Source organism: Cinclus cinclus, chromosome 8, assembly GCF_963662255.1.
Source record: "Cinclus cinclus chromosome 8, bCinCin1.1, whole genome shotgun sequence".
In the NCBI taxonomy this organism is placed as follows: domain Eukaryota; kingdom Metazoa; phylum Chordata; class Aves; order Passeriformes; family Cinclidae; genus Cinclus; species Cinclus cinclus.
The window spans coordinates 22,470,325-22,486,194 of NC_085053.1; the positions used below are offsets into that span (position 1 = coordinate 22,470,325).

At 39.9% G+C, this 15,870-nt stretch overlaps 1 protein-coding gene across 1 annotated transcript; it reads right to left on the reverse strand.

The window, feature by feature from the left end:
- Positions 1-278: 278 nt before the first annotated feature.
- Positions 279-14,556, reverse strand: MKNK1 (MAPK interacting serine/threonine kinase 1). Its single transcript, XM_062497207.1, has 11 exons — positions 14,442-14,556; positions 13,675-13,772; positions 12,167-12,246; positions 10,661-10,734; positions 7,516-7,620; positions 4,509-4,564; positions 3,805-3,900; positions 2,835-3,029; positions 2,080-2,244; positions 1,425-1,468; positions 279-507 (listed from the first exon to the last, which is right to left on the reverse strand). The coding sequence occupies exons 1-11, from the start codon at positions 14,554-14,556 to the stop codon at positions 279-281; spliced, it is 1,257 nt and encodes a 418-aa protein (XP_062353191.1).
- Between the last annotated feature and the right edge of the window lie 1,314 nt (positions 14,557-15,870).

Below are 15,870 nucleotides of genomic sequence, written 5' to 3' on the forward strand. Positions count from 1 at the left end.
GAAAATGAGGAGAACTTAGTGATTTATCACCTCAGATAATACAGCAGCAAACTAATCTTCTGCAGTTTAAAAAAACTCATCAGCTGAATTATCTTAATGCACTAAATCTGACAGGCAAAAAGCATTCCCATAAAAAGCTGTCCCCTTAAAGTTACAAGCCACATCACAAGTGCAAGCTCCTAATCAAAGTGTCAGAAGCAGAGCAGCTTTTACCAACGCTGAAAATCCAAGTAAGAACACAGACCGATCCTGCCCCCCTCGCAGCAGGAAAAAGAACTTTAGAAGGCTTTATGGGGAACTGGCTGGAAGTCGCTGGTTTTGGTGGCGTGTGCCATGGCCCTGCGCCTGGCCAGGCGGGATTTGGAGGGAGGGGACAGTTTCATGGAGCAGACAGCGTGGGCGGCGTTCTCCTGCTCCGAGCTCAGCTCGCTCTCGTGCTGGGACAGCTGCCGGTTCAGGGCTATGGCCTCGGCAGCAAACAGGGTCAGGTCCTTCGTGCTGCTGTTCCTGGCCAGGCAAAAAAAAGGAGGAAACAGTTTCAACACAGGCACTTCACCCACTTGGCCTCACAGCAGAATATCTATTTCCAAGCGTGCTTATTTCTTCTACCAAACCACTGAGACAGCAGGCAAAATGACCAGTTAAAACTGGCGTTTATCCTCCCTCAAGAGGACCAGCAATATATGACAAAAACACTCTGGGATTTTGGAAACAGCCACGGTTCTACTACTCCTTCTGCCAAGGACTTCTGATCATAAACACAGGAAGCCACCTGAGATGTCACCCTTACTTTCTACCTGTTCTCAAAGGATGGGCATATGGACCCATTCTGCTGTCTCTGTCCAGAGAACTGCAGTCCCACTGTAACTGCACCTGTGGCTTAAGAAAATGCATTTCTGATGGGAGAACCACCTGAAATCACCAGCAGCATAGAGACAGAAACAGCTGTGTGACTCAGGCTCTCTAGCATACAGAATCTCCCACCAATGAGGCTTGCCCTGCTCACAGTAAATGGATATTTTGAGTGCCACTAACTACAACAAAAGTCAGATCCAAGGCTGTGTTTATGGTGATTATTCACCCATCAGAAAGCAGTCTCTTTGGGAAACACACGCCTTTATGCCTTTTTCTCCCCCTCCTGGGCAGCAAGCTGACAAAACCATCATTATCTCCTGTCTAAGATTAACATTGCACTGCAGGAATTCCCTCTAATGCTTTTCCCACAAACAAGCAAGATTAGATCATAAAGAAAATTCAGAGCTTTAATATTTCTGATGTTCTTAACAAAATTAGTGCGGCACATTTCTGAAGCTCCATTCTCAGCCAGGAATGTTACCTCCTAATTTGTCAATTCCTCTCTCCTACCCATTCTTTCAGTAATTATTCTTGGCCAAGTTTACAGATGTTTAGAAAATAAGCCCTACCTTTGAAGCACTTGAGGGGTGGGCAATCCCCTTTCAGGAGCCTGCTAGAAGAAGCAGTTAAGAGAAGTTAGTTACATATTAGCAGCTGGGGACCAAGCTTTCCCGAAAGTTGCAAAAACCAAGTGACTCCCCCAAATCTTTACAACTAACAGATACTGCAAATAAACTAATTCACTGTGGGCTTACAAATTACTGTTTGAAAAACATATTTCATAATCTGTCTCCCCTCGTAAGAAGATTTCACAGCTTGCAGGTATAAGACTACAGTTTTGGAAGCTCTCCAGAGGGTCTATTCATTTTTCCTGAACTGGAAACTGAAACAAAAGAGGACACTGCTGTTCTTTTATAACCATATTTACCAGCATTCTGCATTACTATATTAGCACAATAATTTGTGTACTGCAGTGCTTGCTATTCACAAGAAAGCCATTTAAAATGCACAAAGCAATAATTAAACAAAACAAACACTTAAAGGCTGACATATTCATCCAAGTATCTACCATGCAGAAAAAATAAAGTCACTGTGTATCATTTAATTAATCAAGATACAAGCACTGAAACACACAAGGACTCTAATAAAAAGTTAAGAGACGGGGAACAGCTTGTTTGCCACTTTGGAAGAAGAATAACTCTTAATATAAAGGGGGATACATACTCCTTGAACCCATGAATGTTGCAAAACTTGAGCAGCACTAAGTCTTTCTTTGGCATCACAAACCAGCAGCTTTGAGATGAGATCTTTGGCCTCAGAGGAAATATGTGACCAGTCCTTGTCAGGAAATTCATATTTGCCTTCCTGGATGCTCTCAAAAAGCTTGTTCTAGCAAAGGAAAAATTACTCAGTTGGAACACACTGCAACCAGAAGGTTTCTCATGTGAGACTTCCCACTCACTTTTATCTACCTAATGTGGAAGGCAACAACTGAAACCATCCAGTCTCTTTATGCAGCCACTGGAGAGTGACAGGCAGCTCCACAGAATGCCTCTGCAGCCTAAGATGGACACAATACACTGTCTGCTGAAAATGCTTCCCCCATCCCTCAGAGGGCAGCTAAAAAACTCCATTTTTAGAAAATAAATTCAGGCCTTGCATGACAACCCTCCCAGGGCTCAGCTTTTATCTGAGGAATTGCAGTGACTACCATAAACCAGATCAAGGATTACAGAGTGGGATAGAGGGTGAGGAGAAGCTCTGAGATCTCACAACAGGAGGAAGGAGAGGCAGTTGCCCAACCTAACTTCAGCAACTGGCATTGCTCAACCTCTATACTGCAACCCTCACTTCTCAGTGACAGCTCATCCTCCCAGCATCAGGCACAGCTCTCCACTGCTGACATTACAGCAAGTCCTACACCCAAAGCCCAGGGGAGAACTGCGCACCCCACACACAGCCAGGAAATGCACACTGACCTGGCAAACTCTGCAAACTTCTCCTCTGTCCCAGCCACAGTCCGTGCCGCAGTTGCCCACAAAAGGGGGGTAACCACTGAGCATGATGTACAGAATCACCCCCAGGCTCCACAGATCACACCTCTTGTCATAGAACGTGGCCTCCTCCATGAAGACTTCCACCACTTCGGGTGCCATGTATTCTGCAGAGCCACACTAAGAAACCAAATTCAAGCAAGTTTTTAAAGGGAAGGTCATATCAAAACAAGACCCAGGTTTATCATGTTCCATTCTTTTACACCAAGTGAACCTTGGTGTAAAAACAGAAATTAGGCATCAGTGAATACTGAAGTTCCTATAGCTCTTTAGAAGCATTACAAGTTGTTCCACGTGGCTGTGAACCTTTAATCCAAGGTCAAAATACTAATGTACATCTTTCAGGTTTTTAAATCTTATCCATACGCTTATCAGACAAGTGTGTCAGGGGAATACATTTCTGTAAGACTCCTGCAACACTGTCAGATTTTTCTTTCACAGTAAATGGCAAAAGCAGAGGACTACAGTTTTTCAAACTAATGTGTATTATAAAGCTACACACTGATTAGAGAGCTTGCATTCTCCTTAGCTTGTTGGCATGGCTACAGAACCAAAACATGAAGAAATGAACACAAAACTAAGGTTCAAAGTCTGTCCATAAGCACACAAAAATGGGCACAAAAAGTTTCCCTGTATGACTGTGTAAGAGGTAAGCAGGACCAAGGTGTCACGTGCTGGCCAACAGAATTAACACTGTGAGCTCCTGTGCTTTTGTGTATTTGCTCTGTGACTGGGAAAGTGAGCCAGTATTTACCACACATACATTCACTTGAAATGAACTGTCCAGCACTGGATGTAATGTCAGTAAGCTCTCTGGAAGGTCTCCTCTAAAGATAAGAAGAATTGTTTTCTAGTAGAACAAAAACAAAGCACAAAAGCACAATAGGCTTCTCACCGGCGTTGTTAATTCAGGAGTAGTTATCGGAGTACATGCACTGTTCAGCTTCACCCCACTGCCAAGATCAAAGTCACATATTTTTACTGGTGATATCTTAAAAAATAATAAAAAAAAAAGTCAGGAAGACTGGGATTAATGCAAAATATATGAATATATAAATGTGAAGTAGAAAACCCCAGGACAGAACACAAGTCCCTAGTGAGAGCCAGTTCCTTACAGCCACTTTCCACTCCTTGTATTCCCCAGCTGCACCCACACCATCAGCACCTGATCCTGTTACTTTATTTTTTCATCTGGTTAGGCAAGTGCCAGTACACATGGGGGCACTTTGAAAACTGGTCATGTAATGTGACCAGCTGGCCTCTAAATACTGCTTGTCCATCTGGTTACTGGCTCAGAACAGATGAGGCTCTAGGGTGTCACTGCTGTCCCTCTATAAGGCCAGTTGGCTTTTTATCTCTTAGCCAGATGTTCACATTTTCACAACTCAAAGAAGAATTTAGTCTCTTTTAAGATTAAGAATTAAGATTAAGAATTTAAGATTAAGAATTAATTTAAGAATTTAGTCTCTTTCTGTTAAATTTAGTTGAAGTTCACTAATGGGTTCAAAAGTTTTCAGGAAGACAAAAAACATAAGGGCTGTTTTTAAGAACCAAGTTTTAAAAAAATCAGTGTGGGAAATTAAGAGACCCGAGCAGCACCTTTTCTGGAGATTCACACAGGATGTTTTCAGGCTTCAGGTCCCTATGAGCAATACCTAAACAGAGAGCACAAACGTTCATTAGAAAGGATACTCCCCTGTTTTATTTCTTGTAACGTCTCATTATTAGAAGGTGGCTTTAGAAATATTCTAGGTCTGAGCTTGCTACACACACCTGCCTCTCTTAAATATAATAATTCAATTGTAAAGTGCAACAGTTAAAAGTCACTGTTGCATCCTGCTATACCTTTATCATCCTTAACTATACAGGAGAGTCCGTCAAGCAAATAAGAACATCAGAACGTTTTGTTAGGCCAAATTAATTATGTCCTTTAAAACCAGCTTATTGAGATGACTGACATGTAGGAAAGTTTAATTCTTTACACAGTTCGATGAAATTATTTTTGTGCCTTTTACAGTAAAGTTGTTCTTTACAGACAGATCAACTGGCTTGCTGAACTATCGGCACAGACAGTACTTGAGGCACTCTCCTCTGCAAAAAATCCCCTGGCTCACAGATGAAAATATCACTTTGAGATACATACTCATTGCTGAAGCAAATGAAAAATTAAAGGTTCAGTTAGAGATGCAGAAGAAAAGCTAAAGGAAAACAACCAAAGGGCTTCTTCATTCAACTCCTATCAGAATAGGCAAACCTAATGGGGCAGCACAAAGCTATCTTTGTATTCCACATGCAAGGTGGTTCTCTGTTGTCAAAGAAGTTCTTCAAATGCCTAAAAACACAATTTCTGGAACTTCTCCATTTAATATGATCAAACTCAATTGGAAGGTAGAAAACAAGAGGCAAAAATAATCAAATCAAATGAGCAACTTGGCTGTAATTTAACTGCAGTGTAGCCTTGATTTAGAAACTTACACTCCAAGAACACCTGATACTACTTCAGAGTACAGGAAGGAAAACTTCACCAAACTCCATGCAAGGGAGCTTTTAATGTCGTTTCTTCAGCACACTCCACAGGATGTGGCTTAAAATGTAACACCAGAGCCCAAATCCGAAGGTATCCGTGTTCATACTGACACAGTGCACATGGCCTGGGCACAAAAGATGGCACAATGAACCCACTGAGGTGGCCTTGCTGGCATTTACAGCACGGCTGACCAAACTCCCAACAACTGGCTTGGCTCACCAGGGGAAAGCCAACAGGGTCTTTTTGTATTCTTGTGTGAATTCAAATGTCTGATTATGTAACATTTGATTTTGTAGTTGCCCAGAGCACTGAGAAAACAACTGCCTTTAAACATCCCTCCAGTAGATTATTACCAATAAAGCACAGGCATCCCAAGTGGGTGTAAGGCAGGATTATCATCCATCTGAGTTTTAAACTACTCCTGACAAAAGGATTAGTTGTCCTCATTCAAATTTTTTTAAAAGCATTTAGCTATAGGACTTCACCATTAAGCTGTGCAATAAAACTGCTTTAATTTCCTGTTTACTTTAGTGCTCTGTATCCTACTTACTAATTATTTTAATGTCACACGGAAGAACCATAAAGAGAATAATAAAATGAAAAGGGGATGTGGCTGATTCTGCATGCTATGTCCCCCGCTGTCCCAGCTCAGAGCAAACAAGAAAGCAGATTGCTGCTCTACAGTTATTTTAATCAAACACCTTTCTCTTGTTTGGGAAAAGGGGAATTAAAACTAAAAGCTGAGAACTACAGAAAGGTATTAGGTCAGTTGATGTTAAACTTCTTGAGTGGGGTACCTGGACTTTCAGCTGTTAAGAAACCCACTATAGCCCTACACATCAAAAAGCATTTTCCCACATATTCTAAGCCTAAGTTTCCTGTTTCTTATATGTCCCATATCTCAAAGTCAAAATATTCTACATGCAGGTATTCAAGAAGCACCTTCTCTGAAGGTTTAACATTGAATTATCACATAGACAGGCTGTGAAGATTACAAAAACTCTTAATACAAACTAAATTTGGTTTCACATTCAGATTAACTTCTTGTAACAGTCACAACATGTGACAAGATCCACATTCCTCAGGTTTACCACTGTTATCCCTATGCATTGCTACCATTTTCTTAAGGGGTTCAACCTGTTGAGGTACCCAGTGCTGTGACTCCATCTCAGCATATAAACAATCCTGTGACTTAAAACTACAGACTGCAACTAAACATTTATAGAACCAGGGCCAGTACTAAGCAATTTAGGCAGCAAATGCAAATCTGCTGAGATCTACCAAGCTAATCAGAATGGCAAAAAGTAAAAGAAAAAGTATATAAAATAACCCATAAACAGTCTCCAATTATGTGCCATTCTATTCAGAGCTAGTCACTGTAACACTAACTGAAGCTGCAAGGCCAGAAAATCACAACATAGGAAAGACTTCAAAAATATCCATCACATTCAGCCCAAAAATATATTCTGGGATGACCACAATGTACAGAAATTTTTGAATTTAAACCAAAGTATCGCCAAGTGAAAAAAGCAGCAGAAAAATGCCAACATAAAAAAAAAATCTCTGCAAACATAACTGCTTTAAATCTAAGCAAATTCCAAAGGAATTGAAGACACCTTCAAATAAGGGTTCACTTAGGTCTCTCAATTTAACAGTGAAAGTCTAAATGTGGGGGCCAAAAGCTACTACAAACCAACAGGTACTGTGACCAGCAGAAATTCTGAGTAATTACAAAAAGTAACTCTGTTGACCTTAAAGATGAGGAGATTAAATTTCTATTAGATCCCTTTTGAGTAACCTTTATATGGTGGCTTATGTAACAGGAATAAACAGATTCTACCCTAATGTTAACTCTCTCTGGATGACGATTCAAGTTTTCTTCTTGAAAAGCTTATACCACATTCACAATTACTTAAAATACTAGAATATGAAAATAATATCTTAGAGGAAAACAGCTTAAGTCATCTGGCATTGCTGTAAATGGGAACATTAGCAAAAGCTGCCTACTTAGAGATAAATATGCTTTATAACCCGAGTGTACAGTATTAAGCAGTAAAGATGGAGGTAGCCTTCTCTCACCTTTTGTATGAAGAAAGTCCAGAGCAGAGGCAATGTCTCTCACCACTTTGCTTGCTTCTCGTTCATTGAAGTGCTTCCTCTTTTGTATATGGGCCAGGATTGAACCTGTCAGGGTAACAGGTGAAAGAGAAAACCTCAGTATGAATGCTGAACTAGTTCCAAGTATCATGAATCCATAACCTCATTTTCACACTTTACAGCAGCTTTTCACAGCAGGCAACTTCTGTGAAGCAAAGAGTGAAATGACTGAGAAGAAAAGGCACAGCTGAGCAGCTTCACCTCTGAAGTGTGCTAGAACATAATTTTCAATCAGTGAAGCTGTCTAGTTTAAGCACAACATGAGAGGAAATCACTTTTTACTGCCCCAGGACATGACTGGTCTGTTTTCCACACTCTGGGACAGTAGAGATTTGCCAACAGCACCAGTAAAACTCAAACATCAGCTAAGGAGATACATACACACTTCAGCAAAACCCAACCTACCCAAGGTCCTGGGTGGTCATGCTCAAACTCTCCTCATTTTCTATAATATCACCACTGAAACCCTGCCCTGAAAGTCAAGGATACATGTTCTATGCCTCAAAACCATCAAAGTAAAAAGATTTGACCTTTAAATACACATCGAATTTCCCACAGGCATAAAGACAAGGCTTCTGCATTGATATAAAATATGACAAAAGACCTCTAAATTAAAATACACTGAAGGGCTGGTAGCTTGCAGACAGAGCCTCACTGGTATCCCTTTAACAAAGAATAAAGGGAGGTTTGATTCCTCATTTTCTTAAAGTGAATTCAATCAAACCTCTCAAAAGATTAAAAACCATGTAGCCCACAGAGATCCCAGCTCCCTAAGCAGCCTTACTATTGCCTTCTATTTTCTTATTCAGAGAGATGTATTTGCAAAAGCAATCAAGCAAAGAAATTCAAGAAGTAACTGCCATTTGTTATTAGCTCCAGTACACTCAACATTTTCTATCTCAGGTGATTTCACTTTTATTCTTCAGCTCTAGATGTGGAAGGAAATCTCCTACTGAGCAATTCCTATTCTAATACCAACAATGCTACTGCCACTCCTCCACAGTGAGAATTCAGAGAGGGAAGAGAAAGGACATTCAAAAAGGACAGATGGACAAAAGACTGCTCAGCTATGCACAGCCATGCTGTGTCAGGTGGGTGGAGGAAGGCCACTTCGGACCAGGTTATTAGATTTCAAAAACAGACAATTTCCCTTGCCAAAATCAACACCTTCTAGTTTGCTACAGATTTCCTAAGTGCACCAAGTTCAAAGGGGTTTCCTGGTATAGTTGTTCTTTGCACCTTTAGAAAGCACTAACAATTCTTCAATATTTTCAGCCCTGTGGAAAAGACCCTACACTTTGCAAGAAAGAATACTAAGCCACTTGAAGTTCTCATTTCACTCAGCAGGTTCATCTGAAATTACCCTTCTGAATAGAGCTGATGTTCAAACTCTCTTAAATAAGAATTGTATCAATAGCGATATAAACATACTTTACTGACTTTATATTCAGCCTTTGTAGAGAATTCTCACAAAGAAAGAATAGCAGGGCACTCCTGCCACAGTTCTTCCTACCTCTCCAGTACTCATCAGAGAGAAAGCATCATATAGCAACTCTCAAAATGCATTTCAGAGGGGGAGGGGGGGGAAGAGGAAAAAACTCTTAAATCATACAAATTCAATCTAATCAGCTCGATTTAAACTAATTCAATTATAAAATGCTGTCAGACAAGGATACTAAAGGGACTCTGGACATCACAGTGAACTGAAAACAGATAAAACAGGAGCAGAGCTCCTTCAGTTCCAACAGCTACTAGAAGGCAAAGTTGAAAATGGAAAGCCCAAATTATGCTCCAACACTGAAAGAGCAGCCTCTGAGACTGGAGTTACTGAAGTAAGGCTTGTGTTGAAGATTAATGTTCTCATTCTTGCCAGCCTTGCCACTCACATCAGGATCTGCAGTGCATCAGATCTGACCCTAACTCCCATTCTTTGTCTTCAAACCACACACCTAACACTTCAAATACTGATTTATTTTTAAGAGAAAACTAGCCTCAGCCCTAGCTGAGCCTGTAAAAACAGTAGCTAAGAGGGAAGGAGTAGCATTATTTTCCTCTCAGCAGCTGTGCAGGTACAGACAACCACAGACTCACAAAGAAGAGGGTTATCTAATGGAAGAATGTGGAGATGAAAAAAGAGACAAATGCAGATTCATCTCAATCAAGCCCCATTACAGCTAATTTTTCAGAGACATCTGTGCATTAAGACAATGCGTTATGGGAAAACACAATAAAAAGATGCAGCAATTTTGAGAAAAGTTAAACAAAAGCTTTTAGTCACAAAATACACACATCCATCTCTTTCAAAAATAGTTCTGCATCTATGCAGAAAGAATTTTCATTTCTTGCACATACAGTTTGGTCCTCAAAACCTTCTTGACCAGAGACAATAGATGCTGTTCTCTGGGCAGCAGGACACTCCAGAAGCTCAGTGTTCCTTTGAAGGGTTGGACACATGAACTCCTGGTTTTGCACAGCCATGCAATTAGTGTGTACTGTAATTATACTCATTATATGTAATTATATATGCAGACAAATGTGAGAAAGTCTATAAAGTGTTTGCTGCAGTTTTCTCATTCCCCAGGTGAGTGGGAAGTGCTGGAGCCCAGTGATCACTCAGGCTCACTTGATGGACTCTCAAAACACCCACAAGCACAACTGGTTCACAGTAACAGCAATCCCAGACACAGGCAAGATGATTTTCATAACAGACTTCCATGAGTTCCAGGCAATGAAGGCCATCCTACATCAAGGGAAAACTCTGCTGCACTAGGGTCATGCATAACACCTGACATCCTGTGTGTCTCCCCTTGCCTGAAGGTACTGTGACCTACTGACTGAATTTCAAACCTGCCACTTTAATAGAGCTGACATTTCCATCACTCAGCCATGGAAAGGGATTGCAAATGCATGACCAAACCCATCAATATTCCAGAATAGCCACACTTCAAGTTGTGTATAATACTTTTTCTGCTTCTTCTCTTGAAATTCTCAAGCATTTTAAAGTAAGTTCTTCAATTGCTACTTTAAAAATGATTCCATGAGTAAAGGCACAGTTTTTGCACAGTACCTCCTCGCAGCTTCTCAAAGACCAGGTAGTATCTTGTGTCATCTTCAAAAAATTCTATTAACTCCAAAATGTTCCTTTAAAAAAAAAGAAACACAAAAGAATGGAATAAAAGAAACAAGCATGGAGTGTACACACAGCAATGAAGAGTTTCAGTGTAGATAACTAGGAAGCACCAAAAGTAACCAAAAATCCAAGTTCTAGTTAAACAAGTTGCTTTGGTTGCCTGTGGGACTAAAACCACATTTCCAACTCACAATGAAATTTAAGCATGGAAAACAGGCCAAACACCACAGTCGGACAGGATTGTGAGAGCTCTGCTACTGCTCAATTGACAGGAAGATAACTGGTAGTAGGTTGTATTTAATAATTTAAAATACTGCATTTGTGCTGAAGGCAGAAATAAAGAAAAAATAATTAAACTGGCATTCTTTCTCTCTGGAAATCACAAAGCAAAACACACAGGGCTCAAAGGACACAGGCATCTGTCAACAAGATATTAAATCCAGCTCTTTAGTTGTCATTTTTACACTAACTCGTGTTTAGCTCATGTAAATTCTTCACAGTACAAATACCCCAGGTTGCTTTGAGAATGCCAAAGATCTAAGTCAGAATTTTTTACATTTAATGGTACGCCCAAACCCCAAAATTCTGCATATGGTCGTGTGAGCTTGAGTTTTCCATCAGTTGTACGCTGGATGAGCATTTACTCTTAACCTCACAAAAGATGAAAGACATTGTCTGCTCCACTACAGCACAACATAAGCCCATGAGTTTGGAAAACAAGTTGGTTTTAAAATTATTTCTGTGTGCTATATTAAGTATTTGTTTGAAAAACTCAGTATAAACTGCACAATTGTAATATATATACCATGTGTTGTATATACATTCTAGATTAACAGAGACATCTAAAAGTAGCTTCAGAACTTGCTCGAACCCATCACAGAGCTTCCAGAGCACGCTGCCAGTGCCTGCACACTCCTTTTCATCCTCTTCAGACATGAGTAGCAGCTCTATAGCTGTTTCATCCTGTGACTACATGAAGTCAGCACACATCCAGATGAGAACTATGTTAGTTTTTTGCTGATCTAAGAGCTCCAGGGCAAAAGCAGAAGGCTGACACAAGGAGGAGGACAAACCACACATCAGGAAAAGCAATGTTAAGATTTCCTTTCCACAGCAGCTGGTACCATGTCAGCTTTTGCTGGTGGTGAGATCACAGGGGAGAGTGTCAAAATGTTAATTTCTCATCAGGACAAAAGCCATGCAGCATTGAAGCACAATGAAGCTACACTGATGTGGCTGCTAATTGAGTTATGTAACTATTAATCTGTAAATAGTTCCCCTAAATTTCATAGGTAAAGAAGGGGAAATTCTTACTCTGAGTAAGTCGAGTCTAAATTTCAAGTGGTTTTAAGGAGACTACTGCAAAGCTTCTAACCTTGTCTAACATAAATATTTGAAAACAAATAATCAAAACAATGTTAAATAAACAAAGACTATACTTACCTGTTACCTTGACACTGGTACAGAGTTTCTATTTCACGAAAAACCCGACTACGACTATGCCCAGCATTTTTTTCAATGATCTGTGGAAAAGAGTTTTAAGAATGAAAAATTACTGCAGTAGCTCTGGAATTAGGTAACTGTTCCAAGAGCTAAATCTAGGGCATGCCCACTGGAGAAAAACACTCCACCTCTGTTTGTTTGTTCAATTTCTCATCTGGCATTTGTTTACAGAGCAGAGCAGTGTCAGCAGAACTCCGGAAGGCATTCAGAGGACAAGAGAAATTAGGGCAGGAAGAGAAGAAAGGAACTAAATCCACACATTACTGAGCTAGCAACCAGTTACCACAAGCTTTTCCTTGTATCATTTTAACTTTGCAATGTGCAGAACAGGATATCCTCTTGAGTTATGCCAAAAATAGATTTGAGTCACATCAGTCACCGAACAGTCAAAAAGAAGAGATTTGTCATTAGAGTCACTTAAGCAACAAGTACCAAACTCACCAGAAAATGAAAGTAAAGATCATAGCATAAACTTTATGGAGACCCAACAAGAAAACCTGAAGAAAACATCATTCAAACTCAGAGTCGTAAGAAGTCACCTTCCTTCACACTGTCCTCAGGTTGAAAGAGGACAAGAACAAGGGCTTGCCACAGAGGCTGAGCCTGAACAATTGCTGCAAAAACTGAAAGCTCATGACATTACCAAAACATCACCACCATCTGTATTCAGGACTAGTTTCTTATTTCTGCAGCCTGAGTTCTCTGGAGCAGAACAGGCAACCATTCACTAGTACTACACAGGTCTCTGTATCTGATCACATCAAATTCCTAATGCAGAGTTCATTGTTCATTTCAATCTTTCCACTTCAACAATTTTACCAAGTACAGACAAAATTCCAGCAACTGTAGAACTACATTTTTAAAGGGGCTTAAAATTTTGTGCTTATTTTTGAATAGAATCAAACATAAATCTTCCCTATTGCTATTATTTGGGTTTGTGATTAAATGGGGGAGAACAACAAATTTGTAAATGAGCCCTAAGACTTTTCAGTGATATTACAGAAAGAAGATTGGCCTCCATTAAAAAATAAAGCTTTACATGAACCATTGGCAGTACCTGATGCTCTCTGAACTCAGAGCAGCACCTAAAAGCTTGCACTATTTGGGAGTCCATGCTGTACAGTGACTCAGCCTCTTCTTTCATATGAACAGACAAAGCTAGACTACAACCAAAGCAGGGCATGACAGGAAAGCTTGTCCTGAGATCCAACCATCACAGTGATTTACTGTTTGTGATTTCTACCTGCAGCTGATCCACAAGTTCACTCTGGAGGCACAACTTAAGATGACAGGTTTTCTCAACAGTTATAAAACAAGCTCATTTCAAACATCAAAAATTTCCTAGAAGGATTTGCTATTACCCACTCTATTGCAGGTTTTCCCTGAGACACTCGGAGGGAGAGGACATATCACAGACAGCAGTGATGCTGCTTTTACTCTCTACTTACTTTCACTGCATATTCTTTCCCAGTTTGGAGACTGACAGCACCCTGAACTTTAGCATATGCTCCCTCACCAAGCAGCTCAGCAGTCAGCTTGTACAAGTCTGCCAAAGAAATCCAGAAGAAAGGACACATCCATCAAAGTGAATTTTGAAAGTGAAAGTTATTTTTAATAGATAACATCAAGACAAGCTCATTATCTGATAAGCATCCCTCAAATTTATGTGGTATGAAAGCAGACATGCCAGTCCTAACTACACTTCCTTTTTCACCTCCCTCTTTCAAGTTTCAGAAAAATTAGAAGTAAAAACTTTATTACAGCATCAAAATTGCACATTTGTTCTCACTAGAAATGTTTTATATCTCAGCTATCTCTAGGATCTCAGCACCTTCCCTGTCTTCATGTAAAATTCAAAACATTTTTTTCAGATGGAAAACAACTCCTTCCTCAGAAAATACCTACAATACATAACCTACTTGTAGAGATGGTGCTTTAAGTATAACAAACTTGAACATTTAAACCTAGAACGTTACTACCATCTTTCTTTAAAATGTACCTTCCATTGCTACTTTCCCACTAAGAATTTTCTCACTGAACTATATTTTACTTACAAAACTTCACATTACTTGCACACATCTATTCAATGACAATGCTCAGTTTTGACATCAGCACTGCTGCTACCAAAAAAAATGCAACGTTTAGCTAAGAAAACAGAAAAACAGCAGAAGCAAAGCAGACCGTAACAATTAAAAGCTTTAAAATTGTCACCAACCTTCGAACTTCCCAGGGACCTGATCTGTGGCTCTGGTCCTTTTTTTCTTTTTCCTTTTCCCACTGTCTGCTATGGGGACAGGCTGACTGCTGACCATCTCTGTGTGGCAGAACATAGAGGTGACTTTAACTATCAATTACTTTAGGAGAAAATGTACATGTTCTTATCTATCCAAAAGTTTCTCTGCTTTTCTTCATCACAGGCTGCCACCTCTTTTCCAAATACCAGAGGAAACCTAAAAAGGCAATTGGGGTGTCAGTTAATAGTTGGGGGGCATAAATAAATGCAGAAACAGGAGGGAATAAGGATTCAGTGTAGATACATTATTATCTGACAGCACAGTAAGGCAAAGCACAGAAATAACTCACAACAGAACATGTGCCCTGATACCAGACAGCACTTGCAGCCCTCATAAGGGCACTCTTCTCTGACCTATGCTGCTGCTTTACAAAGAGATTTTTTTGCAAATCAGCTCAAGAAAATGAGCCTCCAAAACAGCAGGAAAGTGTGGGGAAGTTTCAAACCACTCAGTGAAACAAAGCAACCACAGGAGTTAAGGTATCATAGGAACAATCTAGGTCTGTTGATGCTGCCAAAGGGTCATAAAGAAAACCATTTCTCACAGAACCATTCTAAACCACTGTACCTTTCTAAACCACTGATCAGTGGGTAATTTATGCTCCAAAGCAAGAAGTGTTTATGGCATTTACATTTTTCTTCCTATATTACTAGCTGCAGATACTAGAAGAGCTTAGTCAGAGATAATAATTCACTGATGCAAGATAACATGGCTGAAAAAACACCTGCATATTGTTACTGAAGGGCTAAATAAAAACACTGCCATATTCATGCAGCTAACCTATCTCCAAAAAGGTTAAAAGATTCCACACTGAGGTTGTAGGCAGAAGCACTTCACACCAGTCACATCCAGCCAAGTTTGCCTCAACAGTTTGAAATCTCAGCTGAAAGTCTTCAAGGCAGTAGCAAAGTGCACCTAAGACACTTCACAGCCAGGAGGAATTCTGACTAAATTCACTTTTAGTGATCTTGTACTACAGAAAAAGCTAAATCAACAGAAATGGTGTAATTATGAGAACACTGGTAATGAAAGAGCAAGTCCCAAAAACTTCTGTCAATTCTCTTTTAGAGAGATTGTGAAGAGCAGTTTTTTTGCCTTTCACTGTTTCTTAAGTACTCAAAACATGGGAGAAGCTCCAAGGGAGAAAACATTCCACAATAATCTACCAATATATGAAATACTTTTTCTTTGCTCCATTACATTTTTCTTGGTCTTATCTGTCAGTAATAGCTACTGTGAGTGTCACTTAAAACCCACACATCTAAAAATTTAGGACAAGTGTTATTTTGAAAGTCCTTTCTCCTTAACAACTTAGTGAAACACTTATATATCACTCAAAACCTCAAAACA

Bases quoted from the DNA above. Each gene is read 5' to 3' on its own strand.
- MKNK1 (XM_062497207.1), bottom strand. From the start codon at position 14,556: ATGTTCTGCCACACAGAGATGGTCAGCAGTCAGCCTGTCCCCATAGCA. The intron at 7,621-10,660 runs GTACTGTGCAAA...TTACCCTGACAG, and splicing joins CTTTGAGAAGCTGCGAGGAG to GTTCAATCCTGGCCCATATA. The intron at 2,245-2,834 runs GTCAGTGTGCAT...TTCCTTTGCTAG, and splicing joins AAGTTTGCAGAGTTTGCCAG to AACAAGCTTTTTGAGAGCAT.